We start from the raw sequence: 25,019 nt of genomic DNA on the forward strand, positions 1-25,019 counted from the left end.
TTATAGATTCCTTAAGCGAAAAGTCAGTTATGCTGCAAATCACATCTCTGGCCTGACCATTAGCATCCTTACGTCTAAGAGCCCTGTGCGCCCTGTCCATTTTCACCACATAGTCAGGAGGAACCTCAAGAATCTGGTTGAATAGGGCAGCAAGTTCAATTTGCAAATCCTCCCCCTGGGGGGGCTCTGGGAGGCCCCTGATATTATGGCATCTCCCCCTATTGTCCAAGTCCTTTAAGTGTTTCTGGCAATCATGTAGAGCTTCACGCTGTGCCTGTACTGTCGCCTGCAGATGTGCTATGTAAGCTCTGGTCTAATCATGGTCTTCTACTAAAGTGTCCACCCTCTGCCCAATGTTTTGGAGATCCAATCTCAGTGCCGCTATTTCCCCCTTACAGGTCGCTTTTACCTAATGAATAAGAGACTTAAAATCGTCCTTCTTGGGGATGTTCTGTAGATACACACGCAGGGGGGAGGCAGGGCAGTGTCAGGGTCATCCATGTCTGAGGAAGACCACCAAGCTGGTGTCTGGCCAGGTGCAGATGCAGCATGCCTAGTCATATGGGGCCCGTCCCCATGATCTCCCAGGAACCAGGCTGGTAATGGCGTCTGTGAGTCGGAGGGATGGGGGACAGACCGCGGTTTACCCTGCTTGGCCGGCCAAGGAGGTAGTGGAGACGAGGATAGGAGAGGACATGAGGCGGTGCCTGTAGCGTCTGCCTGTAGCTGTGCCACAGCGTCTCTCTTTGGGGCAGTAATGGTTGTGCACTCCAGGTGGGTTTAGCACCGCTTATGTGGCTGTCACTTACGGAGCTCCTCAGCCCATGTCTTACTAGCTCGGCATCCGGCTCCGCCCCCCCTTGATTTATCGTTTCCCGAAAATCCTCCCTTTTCTCCTCCGATAGCCCCTCTGTGTGGATAAGGAGATCCCCTATCTCTTTCACTCTACTATAGTTTTCTAGCCAGGCATGGCTAGCTTTGGAACTGTTTTGTACTAGAAAACTCACTCACTGAAACCTTTCTCTACTACTCTCTGACTCACTGACTTCAAACTCCGACACTGCCTAAAATTAAACTTACACTGTCTCTTACATCCCCAGGGAGCTCTAGGATTAGGGGAAACACACCTTGTGATGGAATCTGAGGCCTCTGATGGGTGTGAGAGGAGGGTGTTGTGTGAGGTACCCTCGATAGGGATTGGATCTCAGATAGCTTACAGAACAAGCTGCAATAGGATACGATCACTAAATCATCTTTTACTTCCGCTGAACCTTAAAGTGTTACTGTCGTTATAACTTTCTAAATCTAAATCAACCGTCGATGTGATATAAAGCAAATTTGCAATTTACATTCTTTTTTTTTATCATGGAGAACACAGCACTTCCTGTTTTCTGACTTTTTTTTCTCAAAAAACAGGAAATAGTCAGAATACAGGAAGTCCTGTGTATCCCAGGCCATCTGAGCGCTCACAGAGAGAGGGCAGTCATGTGATTGACAGGCCGTGACTTTTTGTACTGGCCGGAATTCCTGTGTTTAGTCTGTTTTTTTTCAACCAACACAAGTCAGAGAATCTGCCTTCAGGAGACTGGACCGGAAAACATCAAGTATAGCTGTTATATAGGAGCATTCAGGAAACTGGACCTGGATACAGTAAGTATAACTGTTATATAGCTGCCTTCAGGAGACTGGACCTGGATACAGTAAGTATAGCTGTTATACAGCAGCCTTCAGGAGACTGGACCTGGATACAGTAAGTATAGCTGTTATATAGGAGCATTCAGGAGACTGGACCTGGATACAGTAAGTATAACTGTTATATAGCTGCCTTCAGGAGACTGGACCTGGATACAGTAAGTATAGCTGTTATACAGCAGCCTTCAGGAGACTGGACCTGGATACAGTAAGTATAGCTGTTATATTGCTGCCTTCAGGAGACTGGACCTGGATACAGTAAGTATAGCTGTTATATAGCTGCCTTCAGGAGACTGGACCTGGATACAGTAAGTATAGCTGTTATACAGCAGCCTTCAGGAGACTGGACCTGGATACAGTAAGTATAGCTGTTATATTGCTGCCTTCAGGAGACTGGACCTGGATACAGTAAGTATAGCTGTTATACAGCAGCCTTCAGGAGACTGGACCTGGATACAGTAAGTATAGCTGTTATATAGCAGCCTTCAGGAGACTGGACCTGGATACAGTAAGTATAGCTGTTATATTGCTGCCTTCAGGAGACTGGACCTGGATACAGTAAGTATAGCCATTATATAGCTGCCTTAAGGAGACCAGACCTGGATACAGAAAGTATAGCTGTTATATAGGAGCCTTCAGGAGGCTGAATCTTGATACAGTAAATATAGCTGTTATATAACAGCCTTCAGGAGACTGGACCTGGATACAGTAAATATAGCTGTTATATAACAGCCTTCAGGAGACTGGACCTGGATACAGTAAGTATAGCTGTTATATAGCTGCCCTCAGGAGACTGGACCTGGATACAGTAAGTATAGCTGTTATATAGGAGACTGGATCTGGATACAGACGTATTGCTGTTATATAGCTGCCTTCTGGAGACTGGGCCTGGATTTCTGGTAAGTTCAACTTTATTTTACAGCATGATAACAACAGAAAAAAATAATGAATGCAAATTGCAAACTTGCTTTATATCACATCTACTGTTGATTTACTCTAGATTTTGAAAGCTATAACGACAGTGGCACCAAGATAATGTCTGTTGAGCTATGTATCTAATCTTACCATGTGTCTTCTTGGCATTGTATCTAATCCTGTCATGTGTTATACTAACCCTCTGTGAACACATGACCCACATCTCATCTTATTATTATTACAGGTTGGATAATAATAATCTACCAGACACTTCCTGCCCCCAGTTGGCCTCTGTAATAAGGAATAACCAATACCTGAAGAGTCTTGACCTGTCTCATAACCGTCTGTCCGGTCCTCACTTCAGTGACTTGGTGGAAGCTCTGTCCAGTCCAGACAGCAGGATAGAGGAATTACTGTGAGTATAAGAGATGTGTACAGGACTGAGCCATGTATCTAATCGTATCATGTGATACTTTCTGCTGAATCATGTATCTAATCCTGTCTGATAAGCAGTGTATCTAATCCAGTAATTTGTGATACTGTCTACCGAGCCATGTATCTAATTCTGACATTCCTGAGGAAGGTTTTTGTTCCATATTGGACCACACATGGTGAAGCTTTTATATGCTTTGCTCTAATACTTCTTTCTTTATTAGTGCAGCATTTTGCCTATACATTGCATTATGTACAGGTCATGTATTGGTTACATGTGGTAGCGGTCTACGGTCGGGCTGGTGATAGGTCCTAGCTGGAACGCTTGGCAGGACCAGTGTTTGACTTTTAAAATGTGTTAAATGTAGAGTGGTATCTAGGGCTTGTCCCCCTAATTTTAAAGCTTCTGTACTTTTTTATATTTTTTGGTCTTTAATGTGCTACCTTTTTGTGCATATGCTCTCTTTCTAATTGGTGTGATATATCTGATCCTATAATGTGTGATATTGTCTGCTGAGCTATGTATCTAATCCAGGGGCGGATTAACTTTACCACAGGCCCCACGCTGTTCACCAAGCCTGCCCCCCCCCCCTACCTCACTGTAGCTATGGCGGCACTAGCGTGGTGTTCATAGTACAGGATAGATAATATTATGGTGCCTTGACTTGTGCAAAACTGCGGTAAAAAAGCAGTGATTTTTTTTTGCAAATCATGGCAGAAATGTAGCCAGGAGACATTATACCACGGAAAGTATAAGTCTTTTTGGGTGGCCAAGGGCATCCCAGGAGCTCAGGGCCCCGGGTTACCGCCCGAAAAGTACCTATTATAATCCGCTACTGATCTAATCCTATAATGTGTTATACTGTCTGTTGAGTCATGTATCTAATCCTTTAATGCGTGATACTGTCTTCTTGGCAGTGTATCTAATTCTATCATGTGTGATACTAAAGCTCTGTAGACGCATCACCCACATCTCATCTTCTTATTATTACAGGTTGAAGGCTAATGATCTACTAAACACTTCCTGCCCCCAGTTGGCGTCTGTAATAAGGAATAACCCCTCCCTGAAGATACTTGTCCTGTCTTATAACCGTCTGTCCGGTCCTCACTTCAGTGACTTGGCAGAAGCTCTGTCCAGTCCAGACTGCAGGATAGAGGAATTAGGGTGAGTATAAGAGATGTGTACAGTCATGGCCAAAAGTTTTGAGAATGATAAAAATATTAATTTTTACAAAGTCTACTGCTTCAGTTTTTAAAACGGCAATTTGCATATCCTCCAGAATGTTATAAAGAGTGATCAGCTTAACAGCAATTACTTGCAAAGACACTTTAAAAGGAGGCTGGTGCTTGGCATCATTGTTTCTCTTCTGTTAACCATGGTTATCTCTAAAGAAACTTGTGCAGTCATCATTGCACTGCACAAAAATGGCCTCACAGGGAAGAGTATTGCAGCTAGAAAGATTGCACCTCAGTCAACAATCTATCGCATCATCAAGAACTTCAAGGAGAGAGGTTCCATTGTTGCCAAAAAGGCTCCAGGGCGCCCAAGAAAGACCAGCCAGTGCCAGGACTGTCTCTTAAAAGTGTTTCAGCTGCGGGATGGGGCTACCAGCAGTGCAGAGCTTGCTCAGGAATGGCAGCAGGCAGGTGTGAGGGCATCTGCACTGTGCACTGTGAGGCGGAGACTCTTGGAGCAAGGCCTGGTCTCAAGGAAGGCAGCAAAGAAGCCACTTCTCTCCAGAAAAACATCAGGGACAGACTGATATTCTGCAAAAGGTACAGGGAGTGGACTGCTGAGGACTGGGGGAAAGGTCCAGGGAGTGGACTGCTGATGACTGGGGGAAAGGTGCAGGGAGTGGACTGCTGAGGACTGGGGTAAAGTCATTTTCCCTGATAAATCCCCTTTTCGATTGTTTGGGACATCTGGAAAACAGCTTATTCGGAGAAGACGAGGTGAGCGCTACCACCAGTCTTGTCTCATGCCATCTGTAAAGCATCCTGAAACCATTCATGTGTGAGGTTGTTTCTCAGCCAAGGGAATCGGCTCTCTCACAGTCTTGCCTAAAAACACAGCCGTGAATAAAGAATGGTACCAGAATGTTCTCCAAAACCAACTTCTCCCAACCGTCCAAGAGCAGTTTGGCGGTCAACAATGCCTTTTCCAGCATGATGGAGCACCTTGCCATAAAGCAAAGGTGATAACTAAATGGCTCAGGGAACAAAACAGAGATTTTGGGTCCATGGCCTGGAAACTCCCCAGATCTTAATCCCATTGAGAACTTGTGGTCAATCATCAAGAGACGGGTGGACAAACAAAAACCAACAAATTCTGACAAAATGCAAGCATTGATTGTGCAAGAATGCACTGCTATTGCGGTATCCCGGTGTAACTGTGAGGGGTTGCTGGGTGTTTTGGTGCAACTGGGGCCCAACTGGAACCTACTTGTCACGGTGGGGTCCGAGGGTGTTATGGTGGCCCGGCCTCTCAGCACACTCACAGGAGATGCAAAATAATATGTACCTTAAAGTAAGCAATGTCCACACACTTGTAGGATGGAAGCAATAAGGCACTTTACTTGAGGTAAAATTTGGTACAGTTCATACAGTCGCATAAGGTGACAATATGCAGTCAGGAGGATCCAACACCAGGAGGTAATGGTGAGATCTGTGGTAGCTTTCAGTTTAGTGATGAAATGGGGTTCTGAGGCAGCTAATAACTCTGATCCTCTCAGTTCTTCTATCTTTATCACCAGCTTACTGAGGAATAGGTTAGGCAGAGCTGAGGGTCTCACATACACTGAGGAATAGGTTAGGCAGAGCTGAGGGTCTCACATACACTGAGGAATAGGTTAGGCAGAGCTGAGGGTCTCACATACACTGAGGAATAGGTTAGGCAGAGCTGAGGGTCTCACATACACTCGGGCCTGTGCAGAAGGTCTCTGGAGCAGGGTGGACCTAATGACTGAAGTTTTCTGAATTGCAGAAATTAGAGAAGATATCTCAGTAGCTTGAACTGGAATAGGACACTTTGGTATACTGGTAAGTTCAGAGAAGTCCTCTGGCATTTGGGGATTCTATCCAGTAGATCACTTACTCTTACACTGGTCCCAGTGATACAGGCTCCTCTACGAAAGGGATCTAGTAGTTCTGGGAGTAAAGATGCTGCTTAGCTTCTCTTATTCCCAGACCTGAAGGTGGACTGAGAACTGTGGTCACTTCACCTGGCAAAGCCAAGCACACTACACACTACACTGGCGGAGTTGGGGCAAAAGTTATCTCCTGGCCCAATCAGAGGGGTTCTGTCTTGGTACCAAGGATACAAGGCTTACCTCACAGATCTCTTGTTAACTCTTGGTATACAGACAATAAATACACAAGCACATGTTAGAACATGGATGTAGCTGAGCTGAGATAGCTAACATACAAAATGGAGGGCTCTACAGAGGCTTCTGCAGTAAAATACACCACACCACAGAGTCAAACCTAGGGACACCTCATTCTACCTTACTGTGGGCAGAAATTAGTTGCTCTGGGTTACCACACTATCAGTCAGGATTTGGTCCAGAAGGTGATGAGAGCAGCCGGGGAGAATTGCAGAGGTCCTGAAGAAGGCGAAACACTGCAAATACTATAGACTTGCTGCAGTAACTCATCTGACTGTCAGTATAAGCTTCTGTTACTCATAATATGATTGCAATTATATTTCTGTATGTGATAAAAACATCTGACAAACACACAGAAAAACCAGAGGGCAGGGGATCATGGGAAAATATAAGATTTGTGTCATTCTCAAAACTTTTGGCCATGACTGTACAGGACTGAGCCATGTATCTAATTCTATCATGTTGGATACTGTTTACTGATTTATGTGTAGCACCATACAGGCACTTGTCATGGTAACCAGGACCAGCTATGGCCACCCCTGGATGCACTGGCTTGGCACCACCACAATACTAGGAGTTGTAGTTACTATAGTGCAGAGTATAGCAGTGTGTGTTGTGTAGGATAGAAGACGCCTCCAGTTCTTAAACAATTAAAGCAATTACTGAAGAACTTGGTAATCGGTATGACTTATGCAGTTCTTGTACAGTAGTGTGAATAGTACAGTAGATAAGTGACTTGTTATCCAAGTGTCAGGTTATAGTGTGTGGGATCCTGTGTGGCGTCCCCGTCTCTTCCTGGCAGCTGCAGCACAGGAGTTACTTGGTTTTCTCTGTTCTACGTCCCATCAACGAGGTTATCAGTGCAGAGATAATCTCTAACCTCTGACCTCAGAGGAGCCTAAAAAGAAAAAAAAATCAGCTGCAGGACCCTGTTAGTGATCACAGAATGCAGCTAAATGGGGTCTGTAATCAAGGTAACTGGTGTGGACAGTAGCTGTTATAGCAGAGCTGTGGGGGTGTTCAGGACTGCACATAGACCCAAAGCAACCAAAAACCATAATTAATAAGCATAGCTGCCAGGAATAAAGACGATTTAACTTTTGCTGGGTGGTGATCGGCCACAGCTTTTAATTATTTCTCAAACCAAACCAATAACCGGGCACGTAGTGCCGAACTCTTAGACCGAGGGGTGTAAAGGGGTATGCCGGACGACAGACTCCTGCCGTGCAAGTCCGCCTTACTAACCCAACACGCCTGCTTAGCAGGTAATTTCCGCCAGCTGTGACTTCAGTATAATAACAAAAAGAAAGCACAAAAAGAAACAAAACACCATGACAAACCAAGATCAAAAGGGAGGGCGGGTGGGCAAACCGGCTGCAGGTCAGTCCTGTGGAGACTGAGGGCAGGAAGAGGAAGTTCAGGTTCCTAAAGGCAGAGGGAGGGGTTAGAGCAAGGAGGGAATCCGGCCTATTGGCCACAGAGCTCATAGGAAACATACAGGAGCTGTGTCTGAGAGGGGTGTGGGGAGGAGTTACAGCCTCACAGGAACTGTTAACCCTTTCCTGGCAGCTGCTGACGATCAGGTTTTAGGAGGAAATAGAGGAGAGTGCATGTGCAGTCAGTATGCACCCTCCATATCCAGTCAGGTGCCTTCCAGACTGCACATAGACCCAAAGCAACCAAAAACCATAATTAATAAGCATAGCTGCCAGGAATAAAGACACAGACACCGATGTCTGTGAAAGCGATGTCAGCGAAAAGGACCTCACAAATATCAAAGTCTACTAAAACCGCTCAAACAACTTGGCCTCGTATGAGGACTTGCAAGCCGAAGGGCAAAGCTGAATAAGTAGCCAAGATAATTGAAAGGCGATGGCACTCCATGGGCATGTGCTCCCTTCTTCACCCCTTAAGAGCCTGGTATATAGGGAAGACTAAGTGACATCTTCTCTATCCAACATTAAGCATAAATACAATTCTGAGCAAGATCCCAAGAAACCAGACTACCTTAAGCGCAATGAATGATCAATTGTAAACTTCAGCAGTGCGGCAGGATCAGCAGCAATTTCCCAACAGTCCATCAAAGAGAACCACTTTCCCACACCTTACCGTAATGCTGCCACATGGCCAGGATGACCGGTGAGGAATCAAGTGACATCAATTGAGGTCCACTAGGTGGGCATGGCCTGCCCATCATACTAGACCCAGAGAGAAGCTTACAAACAACCTGCAAACAAAACTGAGACATATCACTGCACAAATGTCATCAATATCAGGAACATGGTGAACCCTGAAATAAATATAATATTCTAAGCAGTGAAGGACTGGTAAGATAGATGTCTACAGACAGGAAGGAAAGCCAAGCTATTAATGCATGAGACCACACTCATAATGTCCATCCACAAACCAACTGGGCTGATGGGAAAGATGTGTGTTTATTTATTCTTAGTTTTATGATTAACCCCTTCATGACAGCCCAAAATGGCCTGAATGACCGTGCCAATATTTATTGTTGCATTTCAGGAACAAGTGTACTGTGTAATGGTGCCTTTTATGACAAATATTTATGGGGTGAATTTTTTTTTTTTTATTATTATTTAGTTTTATGATCAAATAATTATACTCTTTTTGGAAGGAGAGACACTCAACATCCTACTAATATAGTGGCAGAGATGTTACCACGTTAAGTTTCAAGCCTGTTCCTCAAAGCCCATGGTCAGCCTTTAATGGCCTACTGAGATGTATACAGTGTTCAGGCCACTTGGATCCTCGGTAGTAAGAGAGAAGTAGCAAGCGAAAATCCCTTAGGCATAACCCAACAGAAGGGGGCTTAAGCAGCTTAAGGTTCCCTCCTCATACCCAACAAACCATCAAGGAGATTCAGCAACCTCCGCAATTCTGCAGAAGGAAAGGCGGCTTCATAAAAACCATCCACTCCAGGGAGGAGCTGGAATACAAACTAGTGCAAGAATATGAACAATGCAATGAGTGGTTGTGGTGGGGCTCAATATAATAGAATATTAAGCGCAGCAGGAGGTGTACAGACAAGGCAGCAACCAGACAGCAGACTCTATATAAAACTGAATTGAAAACCAAAACACAAAATACCAGCTGCTTACTTATAGAGGTGCTGGTAGAATCAAGGAGCCATCGCTGTTACGCTCACTGGCGTCCTACTGCTCGTTACCTGGGGTTTATAATCTAGATGGATAGGAGGTCTGGGAGAACGCATGGTGATGTACGGGCCTCTGCAGGTGGAGCCCTTGTGCTTTTATCTGCACATACCTGCAAACTTGACCTGGGTGACGCACCGCCACGGGACGCAAAGAGATGTGTTACCAGAGCCACTGGTGGGGCCGATAAAGAGGCGATGATTGGTGTGCAAGCATAAGCCAAAGCCAGAGCAAAGTGTCTATGGGAGTCCTGTCATGCTGTGTGATTATATGCATCATAAATACTGTCCCAATATATTTATATATATATATATATATATATATATATATATATATATATATATATAACCAGTTCTCAAAACCTATACATTATATAGAATATCTATAAAGAACACCTATGCACTATACAGAACAATTTGAGACCACCCAGGCCACAGGCAAGCAGCAACCAGCCTTGGATTTCTGTGAAGTGTATGGGGACGATGCTGCTAGTGATGGCACTGGATGTCAGCTTGTTTCCATTTTTTGTTGATAAAATGTGAAAATACTTAAATGAAATAATCTTATTTTAATTGCAACTCACTTTGATTCCATGTAAAACTAACCTTATTAGTCTGTATAAAACAGAAAGTATATATGTGCACAGGTGTAATTAAAATCATGACCACTAGATGGCACACTGTAATAGGCAGATGTAAGTGTCTCCTAACAGTCTGACATGTACATTACTGAGCTGTATTGTGACAGTCAGGTAGTTGTGCTAATACACCGGCCTAAGCTGAGATACCCGCAGACTGTCATCTATCATTGTCATCTATTATCATGATCTAACTAGCTATTCGCTGATTAAAATCCTACTGTACCTGCATCTAATTTCCCTACATATAGAAGTGTCCTCAGACTCAGAATAGCGACCTATGACCCATAGCCCAACCCGGGTGAAGCACGTCTGGAGCCAGGTGTCTTCTCAATCCAAGGTAGCTGACTTGGCATACTCTGTCTGTGGGGGTCATTCCCTTTCAATCACATATTGATCCACCGATACCAAGGACCAAGTGTCCATATATTGGCTGGAATAAAATTATTATTTTACCTCCTCATCTAATGAGGGGGGCACCATCTTTTAGGGAAGGACAGCTGCTCTGAAAGTAAATGGCACCAGATGGGGAGGACAATTTACCCACAAACATTTTCAGGGCAGCTAAAACTTTGGAGTCAACCCCCCCCCCCTTACCCCACTGAGCGACATTTACTCACAAACTACAGGCGGAGCGGAAAGCGTCAGACAAGGCTCTGGAGGATCCATCATTACTGAAATCACTGCTAGAGCAACTGGATCATGTCTTAGTGTGCTTGTCTGGACCAGGCCGCCCTGGAAAAGCAAATTCACCGCTGGAGCCACAGGATGAGGGCTTGGCGTGTTTGTCTGGACCAGGCCGCCACCCTGGGAAAGCGAATTCACCGCTGGAGCCACAGGATGAGGGCTTGGCGTGTTTGTCTGGACCAGGCCGCCACCCTGGGAAAGCGAATTCACCGCTGGAGCCACAGGATGAGGGCTTGGCGTGTTTGTCTGGACCAGGCCGCCACCCTGGAGAAGAGGGGCCCCGCCCCCTCCAGTCAGTGCGCACTATGTGACCAGACTCCTCGGATCTGGAACGCTCAAGCAATCCCGGAATCCCTAGAATGGAGTCAGGAGTAGCGTAGAATGATACCAGGCTGAAACGCGGCAACAACAGTGCCACGAACCCTGGGAGGAACATAAAAAGTTGGACCTGTGCCTGCAAATATGGGACAGTAACAGCATCACAATATGGTCCATTCACCTCAGGATACTGAGGGGGACCAGTATAGTCTATAGAGGAGGAGCCCTCACTAGAGAGCACTACCACCTCACCAGTGGGCTGTATGGTGATTGGGGGGAGGCTGTATGGTGATGGGGGGGGCTGTATGGTGATGGGGGGGGGGGGCTGTATGGTGATGAAGGGGTTAGAACAGCTAATAAGTGAGGTGCAGCCTCATGAGCAGCAGCTGTAAGTGGGCATAAAATGTCTCTGAGGCAAATAAGAGGGAGGGGGATGGGGAGGAGGGCACATGGGACAGGGAGAGAATAGCAGGCACTGTGCATCTCTGGGCAACATGGAATTACTTACTATGAGGTGCACTGGAAACTAAGTGCCAGCATGGGGCCCAGCTGCTGTAAGGGGCAGATACACGGAGCAGACATCCAAACTCCAACCAGGGAACTACTGAGGGATTACCAGAGGGGGCGGAGCTCAGACAGCAAGTGTCCTCACCAGAGGGGGGCGGAGCTCAGACAGGAAGTGTCCTCACCAGCCCTCACCCTCTGCCTGGTCACACACACCTATAGTGTTACCAGCAGCTTCACATCAGCACAAGCGGCCATGGATTCTCCACACACACCGGCTGCAGGTCCGTCCTGTGGAGACTGAGGGCAGGAAGAGGAAGTTCAGGTTCCTAAAGGCAGAGGGAGGGGCTAGAGCAAGGAGGGAATCCGGCCTATTGGCCACAGAGCTCATAGGAAACATACAGGAGCTGTGTCTGAGAGGGGTGTGGGGAGGAGTTACAGCCTCACAGGAACTGTTAACCCTTTCCTGGCAGCTGCTGACGATCAGGTTTTAGGAGGAAATAGAGAAGAGTGCATGTGCAGTCAGTATGCACCCTCCATATCCAGTCAGGTGCCTTCCAGGTAGCTGGAGTAACAGGGCTGTGTTAGTGATGATATTTGGTGCATTAGAGCTGTCTAAGAGAGCTCTGCTATACCGAGTCCAGTGATCACTTAGACAGCTCTGCTATACCGAGTCCAGTGATCACTTAGACAGCTCTGCTATACCGAGTCCAATGATCACTTAGACAGCTCTGCTATACCGAGTCCAGTGATCACTTAGACAGCTCTGCTATACTAAGTACAGAGCTGTCTAAGTGATCATTGGACTCGGTATAGCAGAGCTGTATCAGTGATCATGGTACCTGGTTTAGCAGAGCTGTGCTAGTGCTTACAATAGACTCTGGGCACAGTCCCTGGTGATGGTGACGGCTGCAGCCATTGTATCAGACTCTCTGGGTAGTAATGATAATCTCAAGTACAGACTGTTACAGTAGATTTTATTGTATCTCATAGCGTTCCCAGCCTGTAGCTGCCAGTGGACTATAACCCCCAGCATACCCTGATAGCAGAAATATAACAGGACCACAACCCCCAGCATAGCCTAATAGCTGAAATATTACAAGACCACAACCCTCAGCATAGCCTAAAAGCTGAACTATTACAGGACTACAACCCCCAGCATACCCTGATAGCTGAAATAGAATAGGGCAATTTTAACCACAATTATTTAAAAAATGTAAACTTTTATTTTATTTTATTATGTTAAAACTAAAGGTTGTTGTAGTTGTGTGTATGACTGAGGGGGGTAATTGTATGGCTGGGGCGGTAGTTGTGTGTATGACTGAGGGGGGTAATGGTATGGCTGGGGTGGTAGTTGTGTGTATGGCTGGGAGGGTAGTTGTATGGCTGGGGGCGGTAGTTGTGTGTATGGCTGGGAGGGTAGTTGTATGGCTGGGGCGGTAGTTGTGTGTATGGCTGGGAGGGTAGTTGTATGGCTGGGAGGGTAGTTGTATGGCTGAGGGGGGTAATTGTTTGTATGGCTGGGGCGGTAGTTGTGTGTATGGCTGGGAGGGTAGTTGTATGGCTGAGGGGGGTAGTTGTGTGTATGGCTGGGAGGGTAGTTGTATGGCTGAGGGGGGTAGTTGTGTGTATGGCTCTGGCGGTAGTTGTGTGTATGGCTGGGAGGGTAGTTGTATGGCTGGGGCGGTAGTTTTGTGTATGGCTGGGAGGGTATTTGTATGGCTGGGAGGGTAGTTGTATGGCTGAGGGGGGTAATTGTTTGTATGGCTGGGGCGATAGTTGTGTGTATCGCTGGGAGGGTAGTTGTATGGCTGTGGGGGATAATTGTATGGCTGGGGCGGTAGTTGTGTGTATGGCTGGGAGGGTAGTTGTATGGCTGAGGGGGGTAATTGTTTATATGGCTGGGGCAGTAGTTGTGTGTATGGCTGGGAGGGTAGTTGTATGGCTGAGGGGGGGTAATTGTTTGTATGGCTGGGGCGATAGTTGTGTGTATGGCTGGGAGGGTAGTTGTATGGCTGAGGGGGGTAATTGTTTGTATGGCTGGGGCGATAGTTGTGTGCATGGCTGGGAGGGTAGTTGTATGGCTGAGGGGGGTAATTGTTTGTATGGCTGGGGCGGTAGTTGTGTGTATGGCTGGGAGGGTAGTTGTATGGCTGAGGGGGGTAGTTGTGTGTATGGCTGGGAGGGTAGTTGTATGGCTGAGGGGGATAATTGTATGGCTGGGGCGGTAGTTGTGTGTATGGCTGGGAGGGTAGTTGTATGGCTGAGGGGGGTAATTGTTTGTATGGCTGGGGCAGTAGTTGTGTGTATGGCTGGGAGGGTAGTTGTATGGCTGAGGGGGGGTAATTGTTTGTATGGCTGGGGCGATAGTTGTGTGTATGGCTGGAAGGGTAGTTGTATGGCTGAGGGGGGTAATTGTTTGTATGGCTGGGGCGATAGTTGTCTGTATGGCTGGGAGGGTAGTTGTACGGCTGAGGGGGGTAATTGTATGGCTGGGACAGTAGTTGTGTGTATGGCTGGGAGGATAGTTGTATGGCTGAGGGGGGTAATTGTTTGTATGGCTGGGGCGGTAGTTGTGTGTATGGCTGGGAGGGTAGTTGTATGGCTGAGGGGGGTAATTGTTTGTATGGCTGAGGCGATAGTTGTGTGTATGGCTGGGAGGGTAGTTGTATGGCTGGGGTGGTAGTTGTGTGTATGGCTGGGAGGGTAGTTGTGTGTATGGCTGGGAGGGTAGTTGTGTGTATGGCTGGGAGGGTAGTTGTTTGTATGGCTTGAGGGGGAAGTAGTAGTTACATGAATGGTTAGGGGGTCGGGTAGTTGTGTGTATGGGGGAAGTCGGGTGATGGGTGTTGGATGTCATCTGGAGGGGAGGGATACTGAAGGAGCTTTATGTTACCTTGGGGGGGGGGGGAGGACGCCGAAAAAAGTTTTGCACAGGGCGCCATTTACCCTAAGGCCGGCCCTGCATGTAGCGATTATAGTTTAAAGATTCGCTATAACGATCGATTGTTAGTGAAAACTAGCGATTTTGTAGTGACCCATTCTGAGGTTATTACTCACAGGTTACTGTTAACGGTCGCTAATCGTTTCTCAGGAAAACCCACACAACATGTTTTATCGGTGAATGACTTATTACATGAACAGATATGTGAATAATCGGCGAACTACCAATGATACTTTTTCAACATGTTGAAAAACAAAAATGAGCGAATTTTCCTTTGTTGTTTGATCGTTGGGTGTTATTAAACGGAAAGATAATTGCTCATTTTCGATTGTTATATCGAATTTTTAAACGATAATTGTTCAGTGTAATAGGGCCTTAATTGAGACTGAAACTACTTCTTCCCTTACATCCCCAGGGGGCTCTAGGATTGGGGAAAAACCACCCTGTGGCTAGATCTGGAGCCTCTAATAGGCTGTGTGAGAGGGGAGGGTGTTATGTCAGGTACCCTCGACAGGGATTGGATCGTGGATAAGTTATAGATAAGCCTTGTGATAGGCCACAACATAGAATCAATCATTCACAGTTAACCCATACATTACTTCTCTTTCAGCAGAACCTGAGCAGTGTACTGCAGAACAGTGACACCAAGTGGTGGGAGTTGCATACTACAGTTACCTATTGCAGTGTAGACACATATACAGGATACCGACCTACATCTGTTTAGAAAAGACAGTGGACCCCACTCTGGGACACTGCACACTGAACCACGTATCTAATCCTATCATGTATGATAATGTTTTATGGGCTGTCTATCTAATCCTATCATGTTTGATACAGTTTGCTGAACTCTGTTTCTGAAGTTATCATGTGTGATACTGTTTGTTGAGCCTTGTATTTAATCCTATCATGTGTGATACTGTCTGCTGAACCTTGTACCTAATCTTATCATGTGTGATACTTCCTGCTGAACTGTGTATCTAATTCTGTCATGTGTGATACTGTCTGCTGAGCCATGTATCTAATCTTGTCATGTGTGATATTGTCTGCAAAATCATGTATGTAATCTGTTCTGCTAAGCAGTGTATCTAATCCTATCATGTGTCATACTGTCTGCTGGGCTATGTATCTAATCCCGCCATGTGTGATACTAACCCTCTGTGGACGCATCACCCACATATCATCTTTTCATTATTACAGATTGGCTGCTAATAAGCTAGACACTTCCTGCCCCCAGTTGGCCTCTGTAATAAGGAATAACCAATACCTGAAGAGACTTCACCTTGCTAGTAACCCTCTGTCTGGTCCGCACTTCAGTGACTTGGCGGAAGCTCTGTCCAGTCCAGCCTGCAGGATAGAGGAACTAGGGTGAGTATAAGAGATGTGTACAGGACTGAGCTGTGTATCTAATCCTATCATGTGTGATACTGTCTACTGAGCCATGTATCTAATCCTATCATGTGTGATACTGTCTACTGAGCCGTGTATCTAATCCTATCATGTGTGATACTGTCTGCTGAGCCATGTATCTATTCCTGTAATGTGTGATACTGTCTGCTGAGCCCTGTATCTAATCCTATCATGTGTGATACTGTCTACTGAGCCGTGTATCTAATCCTATCATGTGTCATACTGTCTGCTGAGCAGTGTATCTAATCCAGTCACATGTGATATTGTCTGCTGAACCGTGTAGCTACTGTGGTGTACGCTCAACTGGTCACTTGCAAGATGGTAACGTGTGAACCACTTCTGTGGTGGTTGGTCGGGATACAGCTTAGCCAGATGTTAGGTTGTTGTGATGCCAGTTCAGGTTGGGCACACAGGTATGGGGGCACACCTGCTTTTATTTTAGATGGCTACAAGGGGTCCCTTGGGCGCTTATCATGGTGGTCCGGAGTGGAGTTATGACCCACCCGGACTATCGGTACCGCCACCCACAGAAAGGGGAGATGAGCCAAGGAGGATGTGATGGCTGTGTAGGTGCTTAGCAAATAACCAGTTAAAATAAATAAACTCTTCTTTACTTCAGAAAGGCTTTTAATGCCGTGATATACAAAAGGATATTGAATTAATAATATACTTTAATCTTTAGTGACATGACCTGTGCTGAGAGCTTAAAGGGGTTATCCAACTCTACAAAAACATGTCCATGAGAGATAATAATAATAATAATAACAATAATAATAATAAACCTCTTAATAACAACCACCCAACTTTCCTAGGCGCTGATAAACCAAGCTTAGAAAGTAGTCAGAACTACAGTCACTCACAGGAATTAGGATGAGTTGAAGATGTGTCTGCACCTAGGAAAGCAGAGTGATGTACAGTGTGCACTAACACCTCACTCTGTCTCTTTCCCTCTTCTCTCACACTTCACCCTTCTCTGTCTCCATCTCCTGCTATCTCTGTATACCCCCCCTTCTCTGTCTCTCCTGCTATCTCTGTATACCCCCCCTTCTCTGTCTCTCCTGCTATCTCTGTATATCTCCCCCTTCTCTGTCTCTCCTGCTATCTCTGTATACCCCCCCTTCTCTGTCTCTCCTGCTATCTCTGTATATCTCCCCCCTTCTCTGTCTCTCCTATCTCTGTATATCTCCCCCTTCTCTGTCTCTCCTGCTATCTCTGTATACCCCCCCCCCTTCTCTGTCTCTCCTGCTATCTCTGTATATAGTAATGTAGTGACTGGCACAGGGGGGAGGCATTGGTATAGTGACTGGCACAGGGGGGGGCATCTGTATAGTGACTGGCACAGGGGGGAGGCATTGGTATAGTGACTGGCACAGGGGGGAGGCATTGGTATAGTGACTGGCACAGGGGGGAGGCATTGGTATAGTGACTGGCACAAGGGGGGAGGCATCGGTATAGTGACTGGCACAGGGGGGAGGCATTGGTATAGTGACTGGCACAGGGGGGAGGCATTGGTATAGTGGCTGGCACAGGGGGGAGGCATTGGTATAGTGACTGGCACAGGGGGGAGGCATTGGTATAGTGACTGGCACAGGGGGGAGGCATTGGTATAGTGACTGGCACAGGGGGGAGGCATTGGTATAGTGAGTGGCACAGGGGGGGGCATCGGTGTAGCGGCTGGACATGGAGATGAGTCTGGCCGCTGTATTGAGAATGGACTGGAGAGAGGAGAGTTTAGAGGAAGGAAGGCCGATTAGTAGGGAATTGCAGTAATCTAGGCGGGAATGGATCAGAGCAACAATGAGAGTTTTAGCAGATTCAACAGTAAGGAAGGGACGGATTTTAGAGATGTTTTTTAGATGCAGATTACAGGAACGTGAAAGAGATTTGATATGAGGAATGAAGGAGAGATCCGAGTCACACATAACCCCAAGGCAGCGGGCTTGTTGTGTGGGGGTCATGGTCGCACCACAGACAGAGATGGAGATGTCAGGTGGGGGGTGGTTAGCAGAGGGAGGGAAGACAAGAAGCTCAGTCTTAGCAAGGTTTAGTTTTAGGAATAGGGAGGACATAGCGTTAGAGACGGCAGACAGACAGTCACTGGTGTTCTGTAGAAGAGCGGGGGAGATATCACGGGAGGAGGTATATAGCTGGGTATCATCAGCATAGAGATGGTATATAGCGGGGGAGATATCACGGGAGGAGGTATACAGCTGGGTATCATCAGCATAGAGATGGTATATAGCGGGGGAGATATCACGGGAGGAGTTATAGAGCTGGGTATCATCAGCATAGAGATGGTATATAGCAGGGTGATATCACGGGAGGAGGTATAGAGCTGGGTATCATCAGCATAGAGATGGTATATAGTGGGGGTGATATCACGGGAGGAGGTATACAGCTGGGTATCATCAGCATAGAGATGGTATATAGCGGGGATGATATCATGGGAGGAGGTATATAGCTGGGTATCATCAGCATAGAGATGGTATATAGCGGGGATGATATCACGGGAGGAGGTATACAGCTGGGTATCATCAGCATAGAGATGGTATATAGCAGGGTGATATCACGGGAGGAGGTATACAGCTGGGTATCATCAGCATAGAGATGGTACTGAAAACCGAACTTGCTGATGATTTGTGTAAAGTGAGAAAAGGAGAGAGAGGACTGATCCCTGAGGAACCCCGACTGTAAGGGGGAGAGAAGATGAGGTGGAGCCAGACAGTGATACGCTAAAGGAGCGGTCAGAGAGATAGGAGGAAACCAGGAAAGAGCAGAGTCCTTGAGGCCGATAGAGCGGAGCATGGAGAGGAGGAGCTGGGGGGCTACAGTGTCACATACAGATAGAGCGGAGCATGGAGAGGAGGAGCTGGGGGGCTACAGTGTCACATACAGATAGAGCGGAGCGTGGAGAGGAGGAGCTGGGGGGCTACAGTGTCACATACAGATAGAGCGGAGCGTGGAGAGGAGGAGCTGGGGGTCTACAGTGTCACATACAGATAGAGCGGAGCGTGGAGAGGAGGAGCTGGGGGGCTACAGTGTCACATACAGATAGAGCGGAGCATGGAGAGGAGGAGCTGGTGGGCTACAGTGTCACATACTACAGATAGAGCGGAGCATGGAGAGGAGGAGCTGGGGGTCTACAGTGTCACATACTACAGATAGAGTGGAGCATGGAGAGGAGGAGCTGGTGGTCTACAGTGTCACATACAGATAGAGCGGAGCATGGAGAGGAGGAGCTGGGGGGCTACAGTGTCACATACTACAGATAGATCCAGGAGAATGAGAAGAGAATGATCACCTTTAGATTTGGCGGAGAGGAGATCATTACAGACGTTAGTCAGGGCAGTTTCTGTAGAGTGGTGAGGACGGAAACCGGACTGAAGGGGTCAAGTAGAGAGTTGTCAGAGAGGTAACGGGTTAGGCGGGAATAGACCAGACGTTCCAAGAGTTTTGAGATAAAAGGGAAATTAGAGACAGGTGGATAGTTGGCAGCACAGGAGGAGTCTAGGGAGGGTTTATTCAGTAATGGAGTGATGACGGAGTGTTTGAATGAGGAGGGGAAGATGCCAGAGGAGAGGGAGAGGTTGAAGATTTTAGTAAGGTAAGTAGTGACAACAGGAGAGAGACTGGACAAGGTGTGAGGGAATAGGGTCACTAGGGCAGGTGGTGGGGCGAGAGGAGGAGAGGAGTCTGGAGACTTCCTCCTCTGTCACTGGCTCAAAGGCTGAGAGGGAAGAGGAGGAACAGTGAGAGGGAATAGGATTAATATATCTCCCTTCTCTGTCTCTCCTGCTATCTCTGTATCTCTCCCCCTTCTCTCTCTCTCCTGCTATCTCTGTATATCTCCCCCTTCTCTGTCTCTCCTGCTATCTCTGTATACCTCCCCCTTCTCTGTCTCTCCTGCTATCTCTGTATATCTCCCCCCTTCTCTGTCTCTCCTGCTATCTCTGTATACCTCCCCCTTCTCTGTCTCTCCTGCTGTCTCTGTATATCTCCCCCTTCTCTGTCTCTCCTGCTATCTCTGTATATCTCCCCCCTTCTCTGTCTCTCCTGCTATCTCTGTATATTTCCCCCTTCTCTGTCTCTCCTGCTATCTCTGTATATCTCCCCCTTCTCTGTCTCTCCTGCTATCTCTGTATATCTCCCATTCTCTGTCTCTCCTGCTATCTCTGTATATCTCCCCCCTTCTCTGTCTCTCCTGCTATCTCTGTATATCCCCCCCTTCTCTCTCTCTCTCCTGCTATCTCTGTATATCTCCCCCCTTCTCTGTCTCTCCTGCTATCTCTGTATATCTCCCCCTTCTCTGTCTCTCCTGCTATCTCTGTATCTCTCCCCCTTCTCTCTCTCTCTCCTGCTATCTCTGTATATCTCCCCCTTCTCTGTCTCTCCTGCTATCTCTGTATATCTCCCATTCTCTGTCTCTCCTGCTATCTCTGTATATCTCCCCCCTTCTCTGTCTCTCCTGCTATCTCTGTATATCTCCCATTCTCTGTCTCTCCTCCTATCTCTGTATATCTCCCCCCTTCTCTGTCTCTCCTGCTATCTCTGTATATCCCCCCCTTCTCTCTCTCTCCTGCTATCTCTGTATCTCTCCCCCTTCTCTCTCTCTCCTGCTATCTCTGTATCTCTCCCCCTTCTCTCTCTCTCCTGCTATCTCTGTATATCTCCACCTTCTCTGTCTCTCCTGCTATCTCTGTATATCTCCCCCTTCTCTCTCTCTCCTGCTATCTCTGTATATCTCCCCCTTCTCTGTCTCTCCTGCTATCTCTGTATATCTCTGTATACCTCCCCCTCACACACATGTTGTTATGAGATGACATTAAGCCTGTGCAGGAATAACATATACACTTCTGCCCTTCAGTCTGAGTCACACATACAAGCACCCAGCTTTCCCAGGTAGCAGAGCTGTGTATATAACAGTCAGTAATAGACAGATATATGGGGACATACTAAAAAGCATGAACAAAAAGAATGAAGAAAAAGAATGAACATTATTTCCTGTGGGGAAACATGCAAAATATGGTTTTAATTGGTTTTATTATTGAGATAGACCCGGAATTATCAGCATTTTTCTGTAGTGCTCAGGGGACTGAGTGTATAGACCATAAATACCGATGTGTGATACCCTACCTGTGCAAGGTACACCTGCTGTTCATTCCGGGTCTATCTTATACAGGGAAAGAACTACACCTCTTTTTCTATGGGATATGCCCTCATTTCACTGCCTATATCCCATTTATTCCAGGTGTACCCTGCACAGGTAAGGTATAACACATGGGTATTTATGGTATATACGCTCAGTCCCCTGAGCACTACAGAAAAATGCTGTTCATTTCGGGTCTATCTTAATAATAAAATCAATTAAAACCATATTTTACATGTTTCCCCATAGGAAATAATGTTCATTTTATTTGTTTATGTTCACTCTTTTTCTTCATTCTTTTTGTTCATGCTCCCCGCCCAGGACCAAGCAGCAAGAAATCTATTATAAAGTAAGGTATGAAAACTGCAGAATTTAGGCTTTACAGCTGTGTAGAGAAGTCCTCATCCAAAAAGGGGGTGACAGTGTAACTTTAACACCTACACGACCAAGGACGTACCAGTACACCCTGGAAGTCTGTGCCCAGATGACCCTGGGCGTACCGATACGTTCTTTCCTATGAAGCACACTCTGGAGCGGAGCGCGCTTCATAGCAGCTGGGGGCCGGCTGCAGTGAGCAGCCTGGCCCTCACCATTAATGACAGGCTGCAGCGATCGCGCTACAGCATGTCATTAAAGGAGAAGTCCGGCTTCCTGGCCAGCACGTATGGTAGAGGACGGTCAGTGCTTCCTGGCCAGCACGTATGGGAGAGGACGGTCAGTGCGGACACCAGAATGCATCAGGAGCCGGTATGTTTGGGGGAGAGCGGCGGCCAGGCGGGGAGTCAGCCCTGGGATAGGGGGGAGGTTCCCCAGATCTCGGAAGCAGGAGGAGGGGGGAGCGCTCCTGTGTGATCAGCGGCTCCCCCCTGCGCCCGGCGGCAGGCAAGTGATAGCCATAACCCAGCTACTACTCCCATCACCTGCTCATACTATGAGCAGATGATGGGAGCAGTAGTTCAGTGTATATAGTTTGGATCGGCAGGCGGCGGGAATGCGGCGGATCGGCAGGCTTACTGTGATATCCTAATGTACTGATTGAATACATTTATGCAATACTTTGGGGAGCATGGACACCTGCTCCCCAAAGTATTCCATAGATGTATTCATTCAATAAAGCACACTGTACACTACATTACATTACTTTACATAGGAATCCATAGAAACAATAAAGCCCCATAGACTTCTACATATAGACTGCCCCCTGCTGGACACTCCATAGGAATTACACCTTTCGTCATGACGTCACTGTATCTGAGAGAATTCTAACACTTCCTGATAGACTAAATTAAGGAATATAGCCCTATATGTGCATTTCCCATAATTAATGGACATTAGAAATTTGTATAACTTTCCATAAGTAATAACATATCAAAAATTAATTTTGGCCGGACTTCCCCTTTAAGCCCTTAAATGCCGCAATCGCAAACGCTGTGTTTAAGTGTAAGTGACAGGCAGAGTCCCATGTCACTTACCAATCGAGACCCCCACAGTGTTGTAATGGACCACCGGAGGTCTCTCACCTGCCTCCATGCGGTCCGATCGGCGATCTCACTGAGCCTGCACAGGCAGGCTCAATGAGCAGAGCGCCGATAACACTGATCAATTCTATGCCATTCCTATGGCATGGCAATGATCAGTATATTAAATCAAAGTAATGATTGTAAAAGTCCCCCTGGGGGACTTAAAATGTGTTAAAAAAAAAAAGTTAAAATCATTATTACACTACCCCAAAGCCCCTCCCTCAAAAAAAGTTTAAATCACCCCCTTTCCCATTATATATATAAAACATATAAAAATAAATAAACATATAATATACCGTAGCGTGCGTAATTGTCCAATCTATTAAAATATAACAAGCGTCATCGAGAACGGCGTACACGAAAAGAGGGGGAAAAAGTGCCAGGATTACATTATATATAAAAAAAAATGTTATAAAAAGCGATCAAATAAAAAAAAAATTATAAAAACTAGAGATCATGGTCAGAAAAAATGACACCCCATACAGCCCGTAGGTGAAAAAATAAACCCGTAATAAGAGTCGCAATAGGCCCATTTTATTAATAATTAATTGCCAAAAAAAAGGATTTAATTAAAAAAATATATATAACATTAGAGAATCTGTGTAACCTGCATATGGTTGTGTTCGGACTGACCTATAGAACAACGGTATCATGTCGCTGTTACCATATAGTGCATTACGTAGACACAGGAACCCCCCAAACGTTACCATATTGCATTCTTTTTTACGATTTCACCAATTTATATCTTCATAAATAATATATTTGGATTCCATCATATATGTTATGGTAGAATGAAAGACGCCATTACAAAGTACAACTACTCCTGTAAAAAACAACAAGCTCTTACATGGCCTGTAGATAGAAAACTGAAAGTGCTAGAGCTCTTAGAAGGGGAGGAGGAATAAACAAAAACACAAAAATCTAAATTTGTGTGGTCCACTGGGTCATTTTGGGCCTGGTCCTCAAAGGGTTAAGGATGTGCTTTTGTCAAGGGAGACGACCTGACATTTGGAACATGTGACCTGAGGGAAGTCTGGAGCAGCCATTTTGATGAGACAGCTGGCTATAGCAGATGCAGACGGAGAGACCTGACGCCATCCATATAAAGTATCCTTCTTCTCGGACCCCAAAACTGCCGTGGAAGACAAGCCTTGTAAATCCATCACTATTGCTGGTGTACAATGTGTTATTAAGGGCGTGATATGTTGTAGAACCAAATATGTTGTATACGCAATCTTTTGCAAATCTGGGGCGTACTATATAGGGAAGACTATTAGAGCCATGAACAGAAGATTCTGTGAGCACATTAGGTCTCTTAAAACAGGTAAAGGAGTTCCTAGATCATGGGTCTCCAAACTGCGGCCCACCAGCTGTTGCAAAACCTCAATTCCCATTATGCACGGACAGCTAAAGCTTTGGATTTGGCTGCCCAGGCATGATTGGAGGGCCGCAGTTTGGAGACCCATGTCCTAGATTAATAAGTCATGTCGCTGATAAGAATAGTGTTCTTTCCTTCTTGGGTCTAGAGCGTGATCAGTGTAAAAAAAATATGCTGACAATAATAAAAGAGATGCCTGTGTGATTTTAGCCACAAATACTATAAGGAAGTAATAGCTTGAATGAACACATTGAACTATTGTTCAGGTGTATGTAAGCAGGATCTGAAGAAGCACACATGAGGGTATGAAACAGCTGCAACCTTGTCTTGTGGGTGCTGGTGTCCTTGCTTACCTGCCATGAAAAATTAAAAAAGCACAAAGATCCGGTGAGTGCTGTTTCCCTATCCTTTTGTTAGGCCGCTACTGTGGAACTTTGTTTCTGAGACTGAGCCCCGCCGAGTGCAGTGATCTAGTGTCCTTCATGCATTTGGAGTATGGCAACTGCTGTCTCTGATTGGGTCAAATTGTGTAAGGAACATTACAGCTGTGGGACATTGATACAAATCCTTGGCCTATGATACCAGCTCACTGCATACTCGGCCATTTCTCATTCTTATACTGTTATTTGTGGTTTGGTAATATTGTAAATAGTTTATAAGATTGTAAGCTGCTGTGCTACACTACACCCATGAGATGCACCCAAACTTAATTGTTTCTGTTTATTTAGGGAATTAGTAGGTATATGGCGGCCGGCCTATCTGAGCTCGCTAGTAGGTAAAGTTATCGTGTGTGTATTTATACAACATATTTCTGGGCCACACTGTATAGCACAGGGGTGATCTAGGATGTTATAACCTTTTGGTATACACAATTGCATTTTTC

At 46.1% G+C, this 25,019-nt stretch overlaps 1 protein-coding gene across 2 annotated transcripts in view; it reads left to right on the forward strand.

Annotated features, from left to right (window-relative positions):
• Positions 1-25,019, forward strand: part of LOC138792251 (NACHT, LRR and PYD domains-containing protein 3-like) — a 123,561-nt gene that overhangs the window by 77,590 nt on the left and 20,952 nt on the right. For both annotated transcript variants that reach the window (XM_069969456.1, XM_069969457.1), the window contains 3 exons: positions 2,852-3,022; positions 4,034-4,204; positions 15,883-16,050. In XM_069969456.1, the coding sequence (XP_069825557.1) occupies positions 2,852-3,022; positions 4,034-4,204; positions 15,883-16,050 (510 nt within the window). The remainder of the gene's footprint in view (positions 1-2,851; positions 3,023-4,033; positions 4,205-15,882; positions 16,051-25,019) is intronic.

Source organism: Dendropsophus ebraccatus, chromosome 5 (genome assembly GCF_027789765.1).
Source record: "Dendropsophus ebraccatus isolate aDenEbr1 chromosome 5, aDenEbr1.pat, whole genome shotgun sequence".
Classification (NCBI taxonomy): Eukaryota; Metazoa; Chordata; class Amphibia; order Anura; family Hylidae; genus Dendropsophus; species Dendropsophus ebraccatus.